The sequence below is a fragment of the Mobula birostris genome, chromosome 18 (assembly GCF_030028105.1).
Source record: "Mobula birostris isolate sMobBir1 chromosome 18, sMobBir1.hap1, whole genome shotgun sequence".
In the NCBI taxonomy this organism is placed as follows: domain Eukaryota; kingdom Metazoa; phylum Chordata; class Chondrichthyes; order Myliobatiformes; family Myliobatidae; genus Mobula; species Mobula birostris.
In genome coordinates this window covers 57,050,594-57,069,542 of record NC_092387.1, presented here as the reverse complement: position 1 = coordinate 57,069,542, position 18,949 = coordinate 57,050,594, and the positions used below count along the sequence as shown (strand labels likewise).

The following is an 18,949-nucleotide window of genomic DNA, read 5'->3' as shown; positions in this document are numbered from 1 at the left end:
GAATTTCCTCTCCCTTTCCTCCATTAAGAGAGTCCATTTAAAAAAAAACCTGTATCATTGCCAGAGGTTGAACATTATCTTACGTGGCTAAGTGGCAATTTTTGAATGAGGAGACTTCTTTCAAGTGACTTGCAGTGTAGGCCTACATTTAAATGGCGCCAGAACAATGAATGGTCCTTTTATTTTAAAACAGACATCTTGGAATCATTTAAAGTACTTTCCCTGTGGTGAGCAGAGAGAGTTAGGTTGAAATAATCTCAGGACTGAACAGTCACTGATTATAGTTATCGGTGGTTTTAGGGAATCATAAAGGAGTCCATGGTTTTACTGAATGAACTGAACAAACACAAAATGCTGGAAGAACTCAGCATGTTAGGCATCACCCATGAAGTGGAACAAACAGTCGGGTCTTCAGACCGAAACCCACTGCCCTCCACTCTCTCCCCACCAATCCCAACCTCACTATCAAACCCGCAGACACGCAGGATGCTATTGTGGTCTGGGGGGACTGGCTTTTACCTTGCTGGGGCCAGGCGGCAACTCTCAGACACCTCCTCTTATATCTTTGTGTGTTCGTCCATCATCGACGTCTCAGACAGAGTCGAGATGGCTGGAGATGGGACTAGGCACAGTGGATGACCAGGAAGACTTCTGTGTCTTGTTCTGCTCTACACGTTCCACGACGCTCGCAGAGACTGCCTTCTTGATCCTCTTATATAATCCTTGAAAAAGACCCCTCTCAGGAGCATCAGGCCATTGTCTCCTGCACCATCACCGACCTCATCAACTCCACAGAGCTCCCACCAACCTCGCAATTCCCTTACTCAGTACTGCTCATTCCTACCTCTTACAAAATAAGCCCTGATGAAGGGTCTTGGCCCAGAACACCCACTGTTCATTCCTCTCCATAGATGCTGCCTGACTTGCTGAGTTCCTCCAGCATTTTCTGTTGGTTCCTCTGAATTTCTAGCATCTGCAGAATCTCTCATGTTTGTGTTGTTGAATGAATTGTCCAGCTTAGATCCAAGTCTCAGTACCTCTACCCACCCCCATAAAGCCATATTTCCCTTCAAGCATATGACCAATGGTTCCATTTAATATCAGAGAATGCATACAGTATACAACCTGAAATTCTTACTCTTCACAGACATCCATGAAACAGAAGAAAAACCTCAAAGAATGAATGACAGTAAAAGGTTAGAACCCCAAACGCCCCCTCTCCCCTCCCACACACGAGCAGCAGCAAAGCATCAATCCTCCCCATTCCCCTCCTCCCACTTATTCCAGCAGAAAGCATCAGCCCTCACCACCACCCTCCAAGCATTAGCAAGCCTCCAGAGGTCACGAGCTACAGACCATCAAAAACCACTTTCATCCCTACAGTTCGACATCCCACAGGCTCTCTCCTTCTCACTAACGAGGGAGAGAGTGGTATCACTCCTTCCACAGCAAGGGAGGGGACAACAGCTCACTGTTTCGATGTTACAGGCTGCAGCACTGCTATATTTTGAATTTCCAGTGGGATGTAGAAACACAGAAAACCTACAGCACAATACAGGCCCTTCAGCCCACAAAGCTGCACCAAACATGTCCTTACCTTAGAACTACCTAGGCTTACCCATAGCCCTCTATTTTTCTAAGCTCCATGTGACTATCCAGGAGTCTCTTAAAAGACCCTATCGTATCCACCTCCACCACCACCGCCGGCAGCCCATTCCACACACTCACCACTCTCTGTGTAAAAAATTTACCCCGACATCTCCTCTGTACCTACTTCCAAGCACCTTAAAACTATGCCCGTCCCGACAGAATCCAAGACTGAAACCTCTTAATACGGTTTAGTCCTGATCTTAATACTTAGCATGAAGAATTTTTTTTTCTCTGCTAGCTTTGTTTCCCCAAGTTAATTTAAATGTCTTAAATAACATGAAACAGCATCCGACTGAGCACAAGTGAAATTTTGGTCCAGAAACATTGACATTGCTTTTCTCTCTCAAGATACTGCCTGACCTGCTGTTTCTTTTCCAAATTTTCAGCATCTCCAATATTTGCTTTTTAAATGTTTAAATGTGAAAATTAGAGTGCATCAGGTAAAAATCATCCCCATGATTTACACTATTATCTGAATTAATTGCACCATGCATTGGTCAGTTTTGATTTCATATCTACTATCCCTTGCTAATGACATGGTATTGGAGTCTTGCTGAAGGGTCTCAGCCCAAAACATCGACTGTACTTTTTTCCATAGATGCTGCCTGGCCTGCTGAGTTCTTCCACCATTTTGTGTGTGTTGTCTTGGGGTCATGCTGCCTACAAAGTACTTACACTATACAACCACTTCAACGAGATTATTTACTGGGTACATAGAGGCAATTTTTTCACACATTTGTGTGTGAATATTTCTTTGGAAAGTACATGTAGAATTGTTACAGCCCAAAATAAGGTCCTTCAAATCACCAAGTCGACACTGGACTGCTAATGTCTTCCTTCCTCTTTTTTGAAGTTTTTAATTTCGCTTCCGTTACAACATTTGCAATTGCAGCTGCACTTCACATTTAATTTGTTGTGCAGGCACGTTGTAACATTTTATAGGGCACTGTAAATGCAAAGGGATTTATATGAAATTTACCCAGATAAGTTACAAAGCAGTTTGCTGAGCACCTGATACTGAGTTTAAAAGCTGTGCGCGGATTCTTGCTTTTCAGTAGCCAATGCACTCAAGTGATAGCATACTGCCTTAAACAAAACAAGCGGGCCTGTTTAATAAAGCAGATGTAAAGGGAAACCTGTGTGTGTTCATTAAACTGCGCACAGCTGCCTGCAGTTCTGCCGAAGGCTATTCTACCGAAGGCTAAGGAAAGCACTTGCCGTCCATTGAGCTACTGTGCAGACCGTCCCATAAGACCTTAAGACATAGAAGCAGAATTAGTTCATCTGGCCAATTGAGTCTGCTCCACCATAGCTTCATCGCAACAGATTTATTATCCCTCTCAACCCCATTGTCCTGCCTTCTCCCCAAACCTTTGATATCCTTACTAATCAAGAACCTATCGGCCTCCGCTATAAATATATTGAATGACTTGGCCTCCACATCCATCTGTGGCAATGAATTCCACAAATTCACTACTCTCTCACTAAAGAAATTCCTCCTCATCTCTGTGCTAAAGGGACTTCCTTGTATTCTGAGGCTGTGTCCTCTGGTCGCACACTTTCCCACTGTAGGAAACATCCTCTCCACATCCACTCTGTCTAGGCATTTCAATATTCAACAGGTTTCAGTGAGACTCCCCCTCTTTCTTCCAAACTCCAGCAAGTACAGGCCCACAGCCATCAAGTGCTCCTCATACGTTAACCCTTTTAATCCCAGGGTAATTCTTATTTGCCTCCTCTGAGCCCCGTCCATTGCCAGTACATCCTTTATTAGATAAGGGGCTCAAAACTGCTCACCATCTTCCAACTGCAGCCAAACCAATGCTTCATAAAGCCTTGGTATTACATCCCTGCATATATCATCTTTCGTTCCTCTCAAAATGAATACTAACTTTGCATTTGCCTACATCACTGCTGATTCTCCAGTACCTTTGCTTCTCTGATTTCTGAGTTTGAACACCATTTAGAAAATAGTCCATGCCTTTATTCCTTCTACCAAAGTTCATGACCATTCATTTCCCTACATTGTATTCCATCTGCCACTTCTTTGCCCATTTTCCTAATTTATTGAAGTTCTTCTGCAGACTCCCTGCTTCCTCAACACCCAATACATGCTCCTCCTCTTAGTCATAGTCATAGTCATACTGTATTGATCCCAGGGGGAATTGGTTATCCTCTGCAGACTTGATCAGTTCCATCAACCAGATCAACAACAAAATGTCTCCACAACATTATTTGCTATATCTTCTAGGTGAACCATTTTCTACTAATACACACAGCTTTTTTCAATAGCAGAGGCATATAGCCTGCATTCTATTTTTGATCAATATCCTCTCCTGATTTCTGTTGTCATGATTTCTGGTCAGACTTCTGTGTCAATATTTAGCATAAAAATTGCTATACCAACAATTTGTTTAGTTTTTTTTTGCCACTATGCAATTTTAGTTTCAGACCTGCATCTCACCTTGTACATACTGTAAATAATATCTCATAATTATCAAATGATTGCAGGAGCTATCACTGACAATGTACTATATCTTATAAAGATTTTGCAATGGATGTTATGTTTATGACACAAATTTGTAACTGTTACCCTGTAAAATATACAGATGATTGTCCTTGTCCTTTACGAAAGGCTTTAAGAGTATTTGTGTCTCAGGTTCATAGTATTTCTGAGATCTTTATGTTTGAATATGCATCTGTGAACTTACAGAATGAAAAATATACTCAGGTATTTTTGTATCTTTGCACTGTGTTCGATAAAAAAAAGGAAGGTCTTGTGGAAGGAAAGGGTTAGGTTGATCTTATAGAAGGTTAGAAGGTCACCACAACGTCGTGGGTTGAAGGCCCCTGCTGTGCCATGATACTCTTTCTTTTTCAATCTCTTTATTAATTTCAAAATATAGAAACAAAACATAGCAATAATACAGATAGTAGGAGATATATTGTTACACTTAAAAAAAGTAATTGTAAAATCAAATAGTGTAAATTAACAAAGCTCCCAATCATGTAGAACTAACAACGGATAATACAAAGCAAAAAAAAACTGGAAAAAAAATCATGAAAAAGAAAAAAAGACAAAACAAAAAAAAACAAACCTCGTCCCCAAAGAAAAACAAAATTAATCAACTAAACTAAAAGACTTGGGCAAAACTAACAACTTAAAAATGGAAAAGAAGAAAACCTTAGTGTCGGCGACTCCATTCCCCTCCAACAACAATACAGAGAAATAAAACAAGTTTGGAAATGATCAAATTACATCAGATGAAAATGCTGAATGAATGGCCTCCAAGTTTTTTCAAACTTGATGGAAGGGTCATAAACTGCACTTCTAATTTTTTCCAAATTCAAACACACCATAGTTTGTGAAAACCAATGAAATACCTTAGGAGGGTTAATCTCTTTCCAATTCAACAGAATGGATCTTCTAGCCATTAAAGTAAGAAATGCAATCATCCTTCGTGATGAAGAGGTTAAATTATTTAAGTCTATCATTGGTAGTCCAAAGATAGCAGTAATTGGATGAGGTTGTAAGTCTATATTTAGGACCGTTGAAATAATATCAAAAATATCTTTCCAATATTTCTCCAACAAGGGACATGACCAAAACATGTGGGTTAAAGAAGCAATCTCGAAATGACATCTGCCACATATTGGATTAATATAAGAGTAATAACGAGATAGTTTATCTTTAGACATATGAGCCCTGTGCACTACTTTAAACTGTATCAACCTATGCTTTGCACATACAGAGGATAAGTTCACCAACTGAAGAATTTTTTCCCATTTTTCAGTCGGTATATTAATCTCAAGTTCTCTTTCCCAGTCAGCTTTAATTTTATTAGAAGCATCAGGACATAAATTCATAATTATATTATATATAATTGCTACTACACTTTTCTGAGAGAGATTTAAATCTAAGATTTTTCCAAAGTGTCCATTGGATATGGGTGTGGAACATTAGGGGAGACAGTAATTAAAAAGTTTCTAATCTGTAGATATCTAAAAAAGTGAGATCTGGGTAAGTTATATTTATTAGAGAGTTGACCAAAAGACATAAAACAATTATCCAAAGATAAATCGCGAAAAGATATTATACCTTTGGTTTTCCAATCAAAGTAAGCTTGATCCATCGTGGAAGGTTGAAAAAGAAAATTTGATATAATGGGACTTGCTAGAATAAATTGATTAAACCCAAAAAATCTTCGGAATTGAAACCATATACGTAAAGTATGCTTAACTATTGGGTTGTTCATTTGTTTATATGATTTAAAAGAAATAAAAGGAAGTAAAGTTCCTAAAACCGAACCCAAAGAAAACCCTTGTAATGAATTAGATTCAAGATTTACCCAATGAGGGTTTAAAGATGCATCCAAATCTTGTAACCAAAATTTTAAATATCGAATATTAATTGCCCAGTAGTAGAATCTAAAATTCGGGAGGGCGAGCCCCCCCTCCTTTTTAGATTTCTGTAGATACCTTTTACCTAACCTAGGATTTTTATTCTGCCAAATATATGAGGAAATTTTTGAATCTACGTTATCAAAAAAAGATTTTAGGATAAAAATTGGAACCGATTGGAATATATACAAAAATTTGGGCAAAATGATCATCTTAATAGCATTAATCCGACCAATCAAAGACAAAGAGATTGGCAACCATTTGGTAAATAAAAGTTTAATCTGATCAATTAAAGGTAAAAAATTAGCTTTAAATAAATCTTTATATTTTTTCGTAATTGTTATCCCTAAATATATAAATGAATCAGTAACCAATTTAAATGGTAAATGTCCATAAATAGGTACATGCTTATTTAAAGGGAATAATTCACTCTTACTAAGATTCAATTTGTAACCAGAGAAGTTACTAAATTGAGCTAACAGATCTAGGATAGCAGGAATTGACTTCTCCATGCAGATGATTTGTTGTGATACTCAATGTTCTATGTATCTGTTCAGAAATCATTTGTGCACCATCCTCTTCTGTGCCTGTTGAGTTCATTTGAACCTTCTTGAATTACAATCATTTTCCTCAGACTCCTAGTTGGGAGAAGTAGGAAGAGGAACAGAAAAGCATCAGAGGCGAAATTATACTCTTTATAACTTTCACTATCGCTTCCAAACTGAATAATAAATAGTTATAGTCCCACACTGGGCAGCAACAAGATGTTGCAATGGACTCAGCATCACAAATCAGAATGTGGGAGGGTGGGAGTGCTTCAGTGTCCACACTGACCAATGGGACCAGCTCATACTGTGATGTCTTCAGTGTCCACACTGACCAATGGGACCAGCTCAGACTGTGATGTCTTCAGTGTCCACACTGACCAACGGGACCAGCTCAGACTGTGATGTCTTCAGTGTCCACACTGACCAACGGGACCAGCTCAGACTGTGATGTCTCTCATGGTTCAACTCATTGACAATATGCTTTTTGGATCAAGGATCTTCAACAGGCAAATTTTGCATTGAATAGTGGGCAGAACGTTGCACCTAAGTGTGGTTAAAACTAGGGAAGGGGGTTTCCTACCAAATGCATCACCCAAAACTACAAGTAAAAATAGTTGACTACCATCGTTAACTATGAAGTCGACAGCACAAAAAGAGACCGTTTGGTGCAACGTCTCAATGCTGTTTCAAAAGAAACCTTTAGTGACACTATTACCACTTCCTGGTCGACAGCTTTGGCATTGATAGTTCACTAAATTTTCACTGATTTTTCTTTATATAAATGGTACAAGGTTGAATGCCACACTACACTTTTAGGCAGCAAATTTTAGACCCCCCCCCCTCCCTCTGGGTGATGAAAGTATCTTCTCAGTTACCCTGTGTTCATATTGATACCCGAGCTGCACTGCTTCACTATCTCATTGCATGTTAAGGAATTATTTTCCAAAGGTTATTTTCTGTATAAATTGTTAATCCAGTCACATATTACAAATTGGACCAGCCATCACCTTGCAAGACCTTTCATTTAAAACTGCTTGGTACTGTTAGGTAAACATTCTTTTGTATGATTAAGATATTGTTAAGCGCGTAGTGGCAGGATTCAGATCCAGGGACAATGGAGAAGCAAGCATATAAGTCCAATTCAGTATGGTTTGTGATTTCACTTGGAGAGGAACCCACAGGTGATAGTGTTCCTATTTCCCTGCTGACCTAGCAGTCTTGTGGGTTAACGAGGAGATTTTGCCAAAGTTCACTACGTAAGCACGAGATAGTGTCTGACATTGTACTTTGATGTGAAAAGATACCCAACTGTTTAGGTATAAGAGCTGATAGAATCAAGGCCAAATCTAAATCACAAATCTAGCACACCCCCAATTCAGTTCAACGTGCCATTTGGTTAACATTTTCAAAAGTCTGGATACAATATATAGCATTAAGTCTAATGAGTGCACTTATTGTGATAAATATCCATATAAGCAGTCGCTTTTGTTATACCCCCTGTGAGGCTGAAGTATCTTATTTTAACATAGAACATAGAAATTTACAGCACATTACATGCCCTTCAGTCCACAATCTTGTGCCGACCATGTAACCTACTCTACAGGCTGCCTAGAATTTCCCTAGCACATAGCCCTCTATTTTTCTAAGCTCCATGTACCTAAGGGGCTTTTAAAAGACCCTATTGCCACCAGCAGTGCATTCCATGCACCCACTACTCTCTGTGTGAAAAATTTACCCCCGACATCCTCTCGGTACCTATTTCCAAGCACCTTAAAACTATGCCCCCTCATGTTAGCCATTTCAGCCCCGCGAAAAAGCCTCTGGCTATCCACAAGATCAAATTTTCTCAAAGAAATATTGGTTTCCCAAATTGGCTCAGTTTCTTTTTCAATTAATTGACAAGTAAGATAAATAATGTCAGAAAATATGACTTTAAAATGCCAAAGCCAGCTATCATGTGCTCTCTGATACTGACACACCCAGAAAGTCTAACTGGTGTTCACTCTTGTCTAATGCTAATCCATGACAGCAATATATCCAGGTATTTGTTGTGGCTGTGTTGTTAGTGAAAGCAGCTCGGGGATGCAAGTCTAATTCCAATCACGTGAGTACGAAGAATCTAGGCAAGCTGTCCAGTGCACATGTTGAGGGTCTCACATTGTCATAAGAACAATCTTCCAGACAAAGGTTGAAATCATGGCCCCAGCAGATCCCATGGTACTGATTTGAAGAGCTGAATCTAGGGGGAGGGGGAGTGTTCTCCCTGGTGTCTTTGGAAAAATTTATTTCTCAATAACATAACCACACAAGATTTGCCATAATTTAATTCCTGCACAGTAGTGGGACCCTGCCATTTACAAATTGATTGTGGCATTTTTACCTTTAAATTAAAGGCATCCGTTAGTCTTGCGAGACCATGGATCTGCACCTGGAAAGTCTTCACTCTCCAGGGCACAGGCCTGGTCAAGGTTGTATGGAAGACCAGCAGTTGCCCATGCTGCAAGTCTCCCCTCTCCACGACACCAATGTTGTCCAAGGGAAGGGCATTAGGACTCATACAGCTTGGCACCAGTGTCGTCGCAGAGCACTGTGTGGTTAAGTGCCTTGCTCAAGGACACAACACGTTCCCTCGGCTGGGGCTCGAACTCACGACCTTCAGGTCACCAGTCCAATGCCTTAACCACTTGGCCATGTGCCCACATTTTTATCTTTAACAATATCAATATTTCCAAAATAAATAACTATCCGCACAGAACTTTGGGAAGCTCTAAAATAATATAAAATCAAGTGTATTTTACCTTTCTATACAGTACATATGTGTGTGTACACATGCAAGCACTATATAAACACACACCTGTAGATTACAATTCCGTGAACTCACATATACATATGTGTTTTTACATGTGCACTCACAGTAAGAGTGAGAAATCATGAAATAGCAATAGAAAAAACTGTCCAAAAAAGAACGGTCGGGGTACCCCATCAATCTGCTCCTCTGAATACACTGAAATGAAGTCTGATCAGTTCATTCGATTTGCGAAAGGAGATTAATAAAATTAGTCCGGTGGGAAGGAGATACAGAACTCTGTCAGTGTTCATTCAAGCAGAAACACCATCAGATCAATCTGCCTCACAATCTGTATTATTCAGCCCCGTTGTTACATTCCATGGCTGACAAATTTTGGAAATGGAACATTTTTCAAAGGAGGTTTATCTACCTATTTGATTGCAACTCTCGATCCATTTTTCACCAGAAAATTCTCTGTCTTCTTCCTAAAGTTATTAATAAATGTAACAACCTATTGTTACTTCTTCTCCATGGTGGGAATGGTGGTTCATTTTCCAATGTGAATTCTTGCTTCAGACCTGCTGCCTTATCACTGAATATCCATCTGAACTTCAGATTTGTTTTTATTTTACGGGTCTAGATCTCATCTCTTGGTGTCCTTTTCATCATGATTTACCCACACTTGGCCAAGTAGTCATGTGTGAATTTATAAAGATAAGCTTAATTTGTCACGCGTACATCAAAGTACAGTGAAATGTGCCATTTGTGGCAAATCAAATCAGCGAGGATTATGTTGGAGACAGCCCACAAGTCCCACTATAGCATACTCACAACTCACTAATCCTAATAAGCCTTTGGAACGTGAGGGGAAATGAGAGCACACAGAGGAAGCCCACGCAGCCACAGGGAGAATGTACAGGCTCCTTACAGGCATCGTTGGGAATTAAATCCCGATCAGTGATCACTGGTGCTGTAAGGCGAGTGCTCGGCACTACACGGGAGAGCATTCCAGCTGCAAATTGGTTACTGGCCTCCTACAGAATCCCACTGAGATGGTTTCGCTCCTTTAGTCGGCCACTGAAGAACATTACTGAGATCCAAACACAGTGAGAATGACATGAGGGACACACTTGGAATGTCGGCTCTGATGTTATCCTGTATCAGTTGTCACAGGAATTTACGACGACCAGCTCCGCAGGTTCACATAAAGACCAACATTCTGTAACTTCCTTTAAATGAATGGTCATAATACTTGTTTACCCCCACAAATTTCTATCAGTGCACCACAGAAAACATTCACAGCTTGGTATGGCAACTGCTCCGCCATGAACGCAAGAAACCGCAGAGAGTTGTGGACACAGTGCGGCTCAACACGGGAACCAACCTCCCCTCTAGGGACCCTATCCACACTTGCCACTGTGTCAGTAAAGCAGCCAACGTAATCAGAGACCCCACCCATCCACACCCCGCCTATTGGGCAGAAGATGAGGTAGCCTGAAAGCACATAGCACCAGGCTCAATGACAGCTTCTATCCCATTGTTATAAATTTCTGAATGGTCTCCTAGTACAACAAGGAAGACTCTGGTCCTCAATATGGCCTTCGCACCTCTTGTCTGCCGGCACTTTCTCTGTAACTGTAATGCTATTCCACATTCTGTTATTGTTTTTCCTCGTATTCATTCAATGCACTGTTGTAGTGAACTGATCTATACGGACGACATGCAAAACAAGTTTTTTACTGAACTTCCACATATGTGACAATAAGACGCATGTGAGAGAGAGAGTAGGAGTGTGGGCGAAGAGAAGAGGAAGAAAGAGAGAGAGGGAAGGGGAGGGAGAAGGAGTGAGATGGAGGGAAAAGGAGAGGGGGAGAGAGGGAGACTGGAAGGGTGGAAAAGGGTTGGAGGGGAGAAAGAAAGGGGGTGAGGAATAACGAGAGAGGGTGAGGGTGAAAGGGGGAAATGGAGGGATTAGCAGAGAAAGGTGGGGAGAGAAGAAGGGCAGGGGAAGGGGATGGGCTAGAGAGAGAGTATCACTGGGGGAAAAGGGTGAGGAAAGACAGAGCAGGGGAGGAAGGGAGGATGGGGTAGGGGGAGAGGATAGAGGGGAGGGGGAAGAGATCAACCAAGGATTAGTGGATAGCTCTCCTGCTTCACCATTTTGTTGTACACTTGAAGCCTAACATGGCAGTCAGGCCAAGAAATTAACACTAAGCTATGAAACCAAAGTCTCACTTGCCTGAAGATTCTGAAGTACAATATAGAGTTGGAAAGAGCTCTGCCTGTGTAATAACCAAACTTAATGAAATACATCAAATCAATGGAGAAAAACAGAGAGTATTTTCCATCAGAATCCTGCTGGGCACAGTCACTGACCAGAAGTATTATCCCTGTTTCTACGGTATCCACAGATATAGCACAGTCCATTGAGCTTCCCAAACTTGCCCTGTTTATTACAAATTTCCATATTCTATAGTATTTTGTTGTCAGTCAAGGTGGTGAAAAACATGCTAAATGTGCAAATAATACCAAAGCAAGGGGAGCAGCAGAGGTGGAACTTTTGATGGAGAGTTTGAGTAGATAACAACTAAATAATAAGAAAGTGCATGGCATTCATTGAAAAGTATTTTTAAAATGGAATAAAATTGGCACATTGGTAATGCTCTGCAGAACATACATGTGACTTGAGATATGAGTTTTGCATGCTTATAGATAGTAACTTTAATTTCAGCACCTTGATATTCAGAGTTATAGAAGGAAGGGAGGTGCCTGTACTTGGGAATTGACTTTGGAGTCTTCAAGAGTTGAAGAGCAATCTTCAGACACCACACAACTGAAAACCCTGCTGGGAGTGAAATTATTGGGCCAATAGTTCATTCTCAGTTTCTTTAAACTCCTCAATTATTAAAAAAAATGAGACACAAGCATAAAAATTGAGAAGTGTGGCTAGGCACAGCTCAAATGCCATCTATAAATTTGCCGAGGAAACAACTATTGTTGGCAGAATTTGAGATGGTGACAAGGAGGTGTACAGGAGTGAAATAGATCATAACAACAACCTTGCACTCAATGTCAATAAGACCAAGGAATTGATAGTAGACTTCAGGAAGGGGAAGTCAAGGGAACACACACAAGTCCTCATTGAGAGATCAGCAGTGGAAAGGGTGAGCAGTTTCAAGTTCTTGGGTGTCAACATCTATGAAGATCTACTCTGGGCACAACATATTGAGCAATTTTATTAGAAGTTTGAGGTGACTTGGTATGCCACCAAAGACTCTCACAAAATGTCTGCAGATATACCGTGGAGAGCATTATAACTGGTTGCATCACTGTCTGGTGTGGAGGGGGCCACTGCACAAGATCGGAAAAAAGGCTGCAGAAAGTTGCAAGCTCAGCTAGTTCCATCATAGGTACTCACCTCCCCAACATCTTCAAAAGGCAATGCTTCAAGAAGGTGACGTACACCATTAAGGATCCTCACTGCCCAGGATATGCCTTCTTCTCACTGCTACCGTCAAGTAGAAGGTATCGGAGCCTGAAGACAAACTCTGAACATTCAGGAACAGCTTCTTCCCCTCCACCATCAGATTTCCCAATGGATAAAGAATGCATGAGTGCTACCTCAGTAATTTTTTTCCCTCTTTTCTTGCACTACTTATTTAATTTTATACTGTATATACATCTCTTATTTTAAGTTATAGTTTTTTTATTGTAGTGTTCTGCAAAACAACAGATTTCATAACATATGCCAGTGATATTCAGCCTGATTCTGATTCTAATTTATGGCTAATTTCTAAGTGTCTCTGTGAAGGTAGTGGTAAGTTGCCCAGATACTATTGAAGACTCCAAGCAGCAGATCCAAAGTTGATGGATGCCAATACATTGCAAAAGTAGTGTAGATGACCAAGGAGAACCAACCACATGGGTCAGGTTTGGAGAAACATCCAGATCAGATCAGCTGATTTCCTTCCAAGCCGAGCTTGCTGGACAAGGTTTGTTTTTACCACAGTGCAGTTGTCTCCAGTTCTCACGCTAGCTTTTCTTTTTAGTTAAATAAATGGTGGTAGAATTAAATCCCAGATTAATTAGTTAACCGAATTTGAGTCCTCCAGCTTCTGTGCTAGAACGTGTGTTTTTAGCTTGGATCTCTGAATGAGTAGCCCAATAAATGAACCACTAAGCCACCTCCACACTCTTTGGTCAGCGATCAAGAACCTTTGATAAATTCTAAAACACTATTTTTGTCATTTTAGTATTTAAATTGGCATGAGGGGTGGACCATAACCAGAAAATGTTATTCAACAATCATGGGAGCCAGGAAGTGGGTTAGAGATCATGTGATGAAACCAACTCCAGTTGGCAAACCTTAAATTGTAAGCAGAAAATAAACTGAAATGAACAAAGACTTTTAGTGTCTGGTTCACATTCTAGACAAAGAAACAAACCAGACTGTCTGATCTCAAGGTGGTTAAATGGCAACCTATTTATATAATGGAATATACACAAGGTTGTTATCATGTTTCAGTACCTAATATACGTGGGAAACAGAACTGCTGTTCAGGTGAGATGTTCGCAAACAAAAGTTTATAGAATGGGAGAGTTCTCTCACAAAAATCTGATTCAATTAATTATTCTAAAGCAAGATTGTAAACCTTAAGCCAAGAGAGACCAGAGATTGGTTTGTTACAAAGACTGCCTATATTAGGAGCAGCACAGCAGCTTTGCAGTTAGTATAACTCTCTAAAGCACCAGCGATCTACCTGGGGTTCAATTCCCTCTGCTGTCTGTAAGGATTTTGTATGTTGTTCCTATGACTGCGTGGGTTTCCTCCAGATGCACTGTTTTTTCCACAGGTTCCACAGTTGTATGGGTTAGAGTTAGTGAGTTGTGCGCATGTTACGTTGGTGGCAGGAGCATGGTGACATTTGTGGACTGCCCCCAGCACATCCTTGAACTGTATTGGTTGTTGACGCAACTGACCCATTTCATTGTATGTTTTGATGTACGTGACAAATAAAATTAAACTTTTTTGAAGTATCACTCACCACTATTACTCTTTAATTCTTGTGCATAGCTCATCTGCTGGTTTACCCACTAAAATAAATATTAACTTATATGACTAAATTTGACTTTCCAAAAGCTCTTTTCCAATTCTGACAAAGGGTCTTCGACCCGAAGCATAAACTCTGTTCTCTCCCTGCAGATGCTGCCTGAGCTGCTGAGTCTTTCCAGTATTTTCTGATTTTTTTTCTGGCATGTGCCTGCCTGCGTGCGTGCGAGTCTGTGCGTGTGCATCTGCGTGTCCGTGCGTGCGCCCACGATGATGTCTTTTTCAAGCCTTTTACGAGGCGCGGAGCGGGAGAAAGACTGTGTGGCGCGCCACTCCTCACACAGACATTTTCGCAGTATTTTCCCTTTATTTTACAAGGTCGAGTTGCAATCTCGACACTCAACCCGGCACGGATGGAAAGCATACTCGGGAGCGGACCCGACTAGTTTCGAACCCAGGAACCTCCGCTCCTGGGTCCGGCGCCGATGTCGTTGCGCCACCAGCCCGCCAAGTATTTTCTGATTTTATGTCAGATTTCCAACATCATTGTTTTTTATTGATAGTCTTATGAATGACCTGGTAGAGGTACTGTATATAAAATTAAGGAACAGAGCGAGAACATAGTCTCAATTATTTCCCCAAGGAATGGGTATCGAAAGCAAGATGCTGTTAAATCAACACTCACAACATGCTGGAGGAACTCAGCAGGTCGGGCAGCATCCGTGGAAATGATGAGTCAACGTTTCGGGCTGGAAACGTTGACTCATCGTTTCCACGGATGCTGCCCGACCTGCTGAGTTCCTCCAGCGTGTTGTGAGTGTTGCTTTGACCCCAGCATCGGCAGAGTATTTTGTATTTACGATTGCTGTTAAATCAATCTGGGTGGGGAGATCATGAGAGGAAGAAGTCTTTTAGAGGATGTGAGGGGGAATTTGTTCACAGAGGGTGTGCGTTACTCTGAACTTCAAGCATCTGCAGAATCTCTTGAGAGTGTGATTGCTAGCTGGAATTCACTGCCAGAGAGGTGATGGAGTCAGATATAGTCAATGTTTAAGAGAGATTTAGCCATGCACATAAAGAGACAAGGGTCAGAAGGATATACACCGAGTGCAGGCAAATAAGATTAGTGTATATGAGCAAAATGTTTGCGATGCACGTGGTGGGCAGAAGAGCCCATTTCTGTGATATCAGTACTGTGCAAAGGTCTTAGGCACCCTGAATTGATTATTTTTTATTGTGTGGTTTCAGAAGGTATGGCCTCCACTGAGCCTTGATCTTAACATCATTGAAGCCATCTGGGATTACCTGGAGATACAGAAGCAAGTGAGACAGCCAAAGTCTGAAGAACTGTGGCAAGTTCTCCAAGATGCTTGGAACAACCTACCAGCGAATTTTCTTATAAAACTGCACAACAGTGTACCTAAGAGAATTGATGCAGCTTTAAAGGCAAAGGGTAGACACACCAAATATTGATTTGATTTACTGTTTACTGTTCACTGCTCTTTATAGTATTTTATCAAATTTAGAAACCTTTCATTTCATTATTTTGAAAGCATCTTCACTGCAAGAAATGTTTACATGTGTCTTAGACTTTTGCACAGTGCTACATGTCTACGACTCCATAACTTTTTGACCAAGACAGATTATGTGGTCAATATCACATTGCTGTTTATAGCAGCTGTTTTAGATTTCAGATTCAGATTTATTTATTACATGTACATCAAAACATACAGTGAAATACACCATTTACATTAACAACCAAAATACCCAAGGATGTGTTAGGGGCAGCCTGTGAGTGCCGTCACATGTCTGACTCAAATATCAAATGTCTTCACTCAAATATGCAACAATTTTTCCTTCATTACAGCAGTAACCATATTCCAAAGTTCTTCATTGCCTGTAAAATGCATTGGGATGCTTCGATAGATTTGTGGAAAACTCTACAGAAAGTCCAAGTGTTTTTTCCCCTCAGCCCAGGACCAGCAATCCAGATTCAAACACATCCAAGCCAGAAGGGGTCACTACAGAGCAACCTGCGGCTGGCAGCCCAGTTGATCTATCCTGAATTATTGAACTTTGCAGACCCAGGCTCTATTCTGCAAATAGCCGAGCAGGGTTTATCAGGGTTCAGATGCGAAACCAACTTCACAAAATATCAAAGACGCAGAGCCAGTGCCCAGATGAGAACCAGATTGCTAACCAGCCGCCTGGATAGAAGAGAATTCTTGGAAGAGTTTCTGAGTAGCCGTGATTACGTTCTTAAAGTAACAGTTTCCGTGTGAATGAGGTAATAGATCTCTAAATTTTCCAGGTGAATTACACTACATCAAAGATAATAATTAAGAGTAACTTTTTTCAAAACAAGTTAGTGATCAGAAACAATTAGCATTGTCCAACTAAGGCTTGATTAACTTGAAACGTTAAGTTTTCTTTTTCCTCCACAGATGTTTCTGAATTGCTAAGTACTGCTATGATGTTTTGCTTTTGTATTATCATCCATGGAGATTAAGTCTATGCAGGAAACTGCAGACTGTTCACCAATGTTTCATTTTCAAAAATGTCACTGAAAGCCTGCCATTTTGAACACAAGGTTTATCACTAATCCAAGGTGTCCCTCTTTTCCCCCCATCTTCAAGTAACAACTTATACTTCATATGAAAGAAAGAATGAAGGAAAGAGGAGAAGGAAGGAGGAAGGTAGAAGAAGGAAGAAGAAAAGAAGGAAAGAGGAAGAAGGAAAGAGAAAATATTAACCAGTGGCTTCACAATAGAGTCAAAACAAGGGTATTGAAATGCCAAGCCCCTTTGAAGAAGTGCAACATCTCCACTAACTCCTTGGCAGCTCTGACCCATTCCTGCACAAGACTGAAGCAGCAGCTTTTGGAATGGAGTGGAAAATTTGAAATTTGTGCATCAGGAGTGCACAGAGGCCTTACGTTAGCAGAGGAAGGGGTGCACTACCTCATAAACTCCCCATCAGCCCACACTGTCTGCCATCATCTGCTCCATGAGAGTGTCTGCAGATCCCACATCGGCTGCAGTAGTCACTTTGGGACCAACAAGATGAAAATAAAAACAAGTCATCCTGGACCCCTAAGGGAATGCATAAGAATAATTTTTTAAAAAGGAAAAATGTTGGAAATGCTGTGGAGAGAGAAATTTGTAAAGTCAATCTCAATTCATAAACATACAAAGATACAAATTGAAAAGCCTAGATAGAGCAGCCATGCATAGGAGAGTATCCATTATAGGTTTATTATAATGATTGCAGGAATGAAAGGGTTAATGTATGAGGAGCGTTTGCTGGCTCTGGGCTGTGCTGCTGCAGTTTAGAAGAATGAGGGGGAATCTCATAGAAACCTAGAGTATATTGAAAGGCCCAGATATACCGACTATGGACAGCATCTTTCCAATAGTGCAATAGTCTAGGACCAGAGGGCGAGGTCTCAGAATAGAAGGATGTCCCTTTAGAACAGCGATGAGAAGGAACCTCTTTAACCAGAAGATGGTAAACCTGTGGAATTCATTGCCAAAGACGGTGTGGAGACCAAGACATTGGGTATATTGAAAGCAGAGGTTGATAGGTTCTTTATTAGTGATTAGGGTGTCAACAGTTATGGGGCATGAGAATGGGGTTGAGAGGGATAATAAGTCAGCCATGATTGAATGGTAGCAAAATCTCAATGGGCTGAATGGCCTTTTTCTGTTCCTATGCCATACGATTAAGGTGCATGATCAAGTGAGAGCAAGAGAGATTAAATGACTGATGGTATATATGCTTTATTTTTTAAAATATAAAAAGTATTTCTGTGGCCTAAGCTACTTCCTTACACCCCTCCTCCCAGAATTAACTACTGTAATGTAAATTAACACAATTGTTTGCAGCCCAGTTTGTCCCTCAGTTAGACAGCTCTCTAGTGTGCAATGCCCAGGTGAATCGATAGGGGGCAGCAAGGAACAATTCTGCTGGTGCTAGTGAAGAGCATCAGGCAAGCACGCCAGACTGATAGGCACTTGATAAACACATGAGGTTCTGCAGATACAGGAAATCCGGAGCATTACACACCAAATGCCTGAGGAACTCAGTAGGGCAAGCAGCATCCATGGAGAAGAATGAACAGTCGATGTTTCAGGCCGAGACCTTATTAGGACTGGAAAGAAGGGGAAGAAGCCAGAACAAAGTGGTGGGGGGAGGGGTAGGAGTACAATCTGGCAGGTGATAGGTGAGACCAGGTGAGGGGGAAGGTTGATGTATGGGGCAGCCAGGGGTGGGGGGAGAATGAGAGTAAATAGCACAAAGTTTCTTGGTGTGCACATGTCAGATAATCCAACCTGGACCCACAACACCTCCTCATTAGTCAAGAAGGCACAGTAGCATCTACACCTTCTGAGGCAATTGAAGCCTGCAAGCCCCCCCCCCCCCATTTTAACAACTTTCTACAGGAGCACAACTGAGAATGTCCTGTCTGTCTGCTTCATTCTGTGGTATGGAACCTGGAAGGCCCTACAAAGG

At 41.0% G+C, this 18,949-nt stretch overlaps 1 protein-coding gene across 5 annotated transcripts in view; it reads left to right on the top strand.

Annotated features, from left to right (window-relative positions):
• The window catches only part of LOC140212137 (collagen and calcium-binding EGF domain-containing protein 1-like), a 210,105-nt gene extending 191,499 nt beyond the window's left edge, over positions 1–18,606 (top strand). For 4 of the 5 annotated variants that reach the window (XM_072282739.1, XM_072282741.1, XM_072282743.1 and 1 more), the window contains one exon: positions 15,686–18,606. In XM_072282739.1, the coding sequence (XP_072138840.1) occupies positions 15,686–15,704 (19 nt within the window). In that variant the 3' untranslated portion in view covers positions 15,705–18,606. The remainder of the gene's footprint in view (positions 1–15,685) is intronic. The other variant, XM_072282742.1, reaches the window with a different exon arrangement.
• Positions 18,607–18,949: the final 343 nt, after the last annotated feature.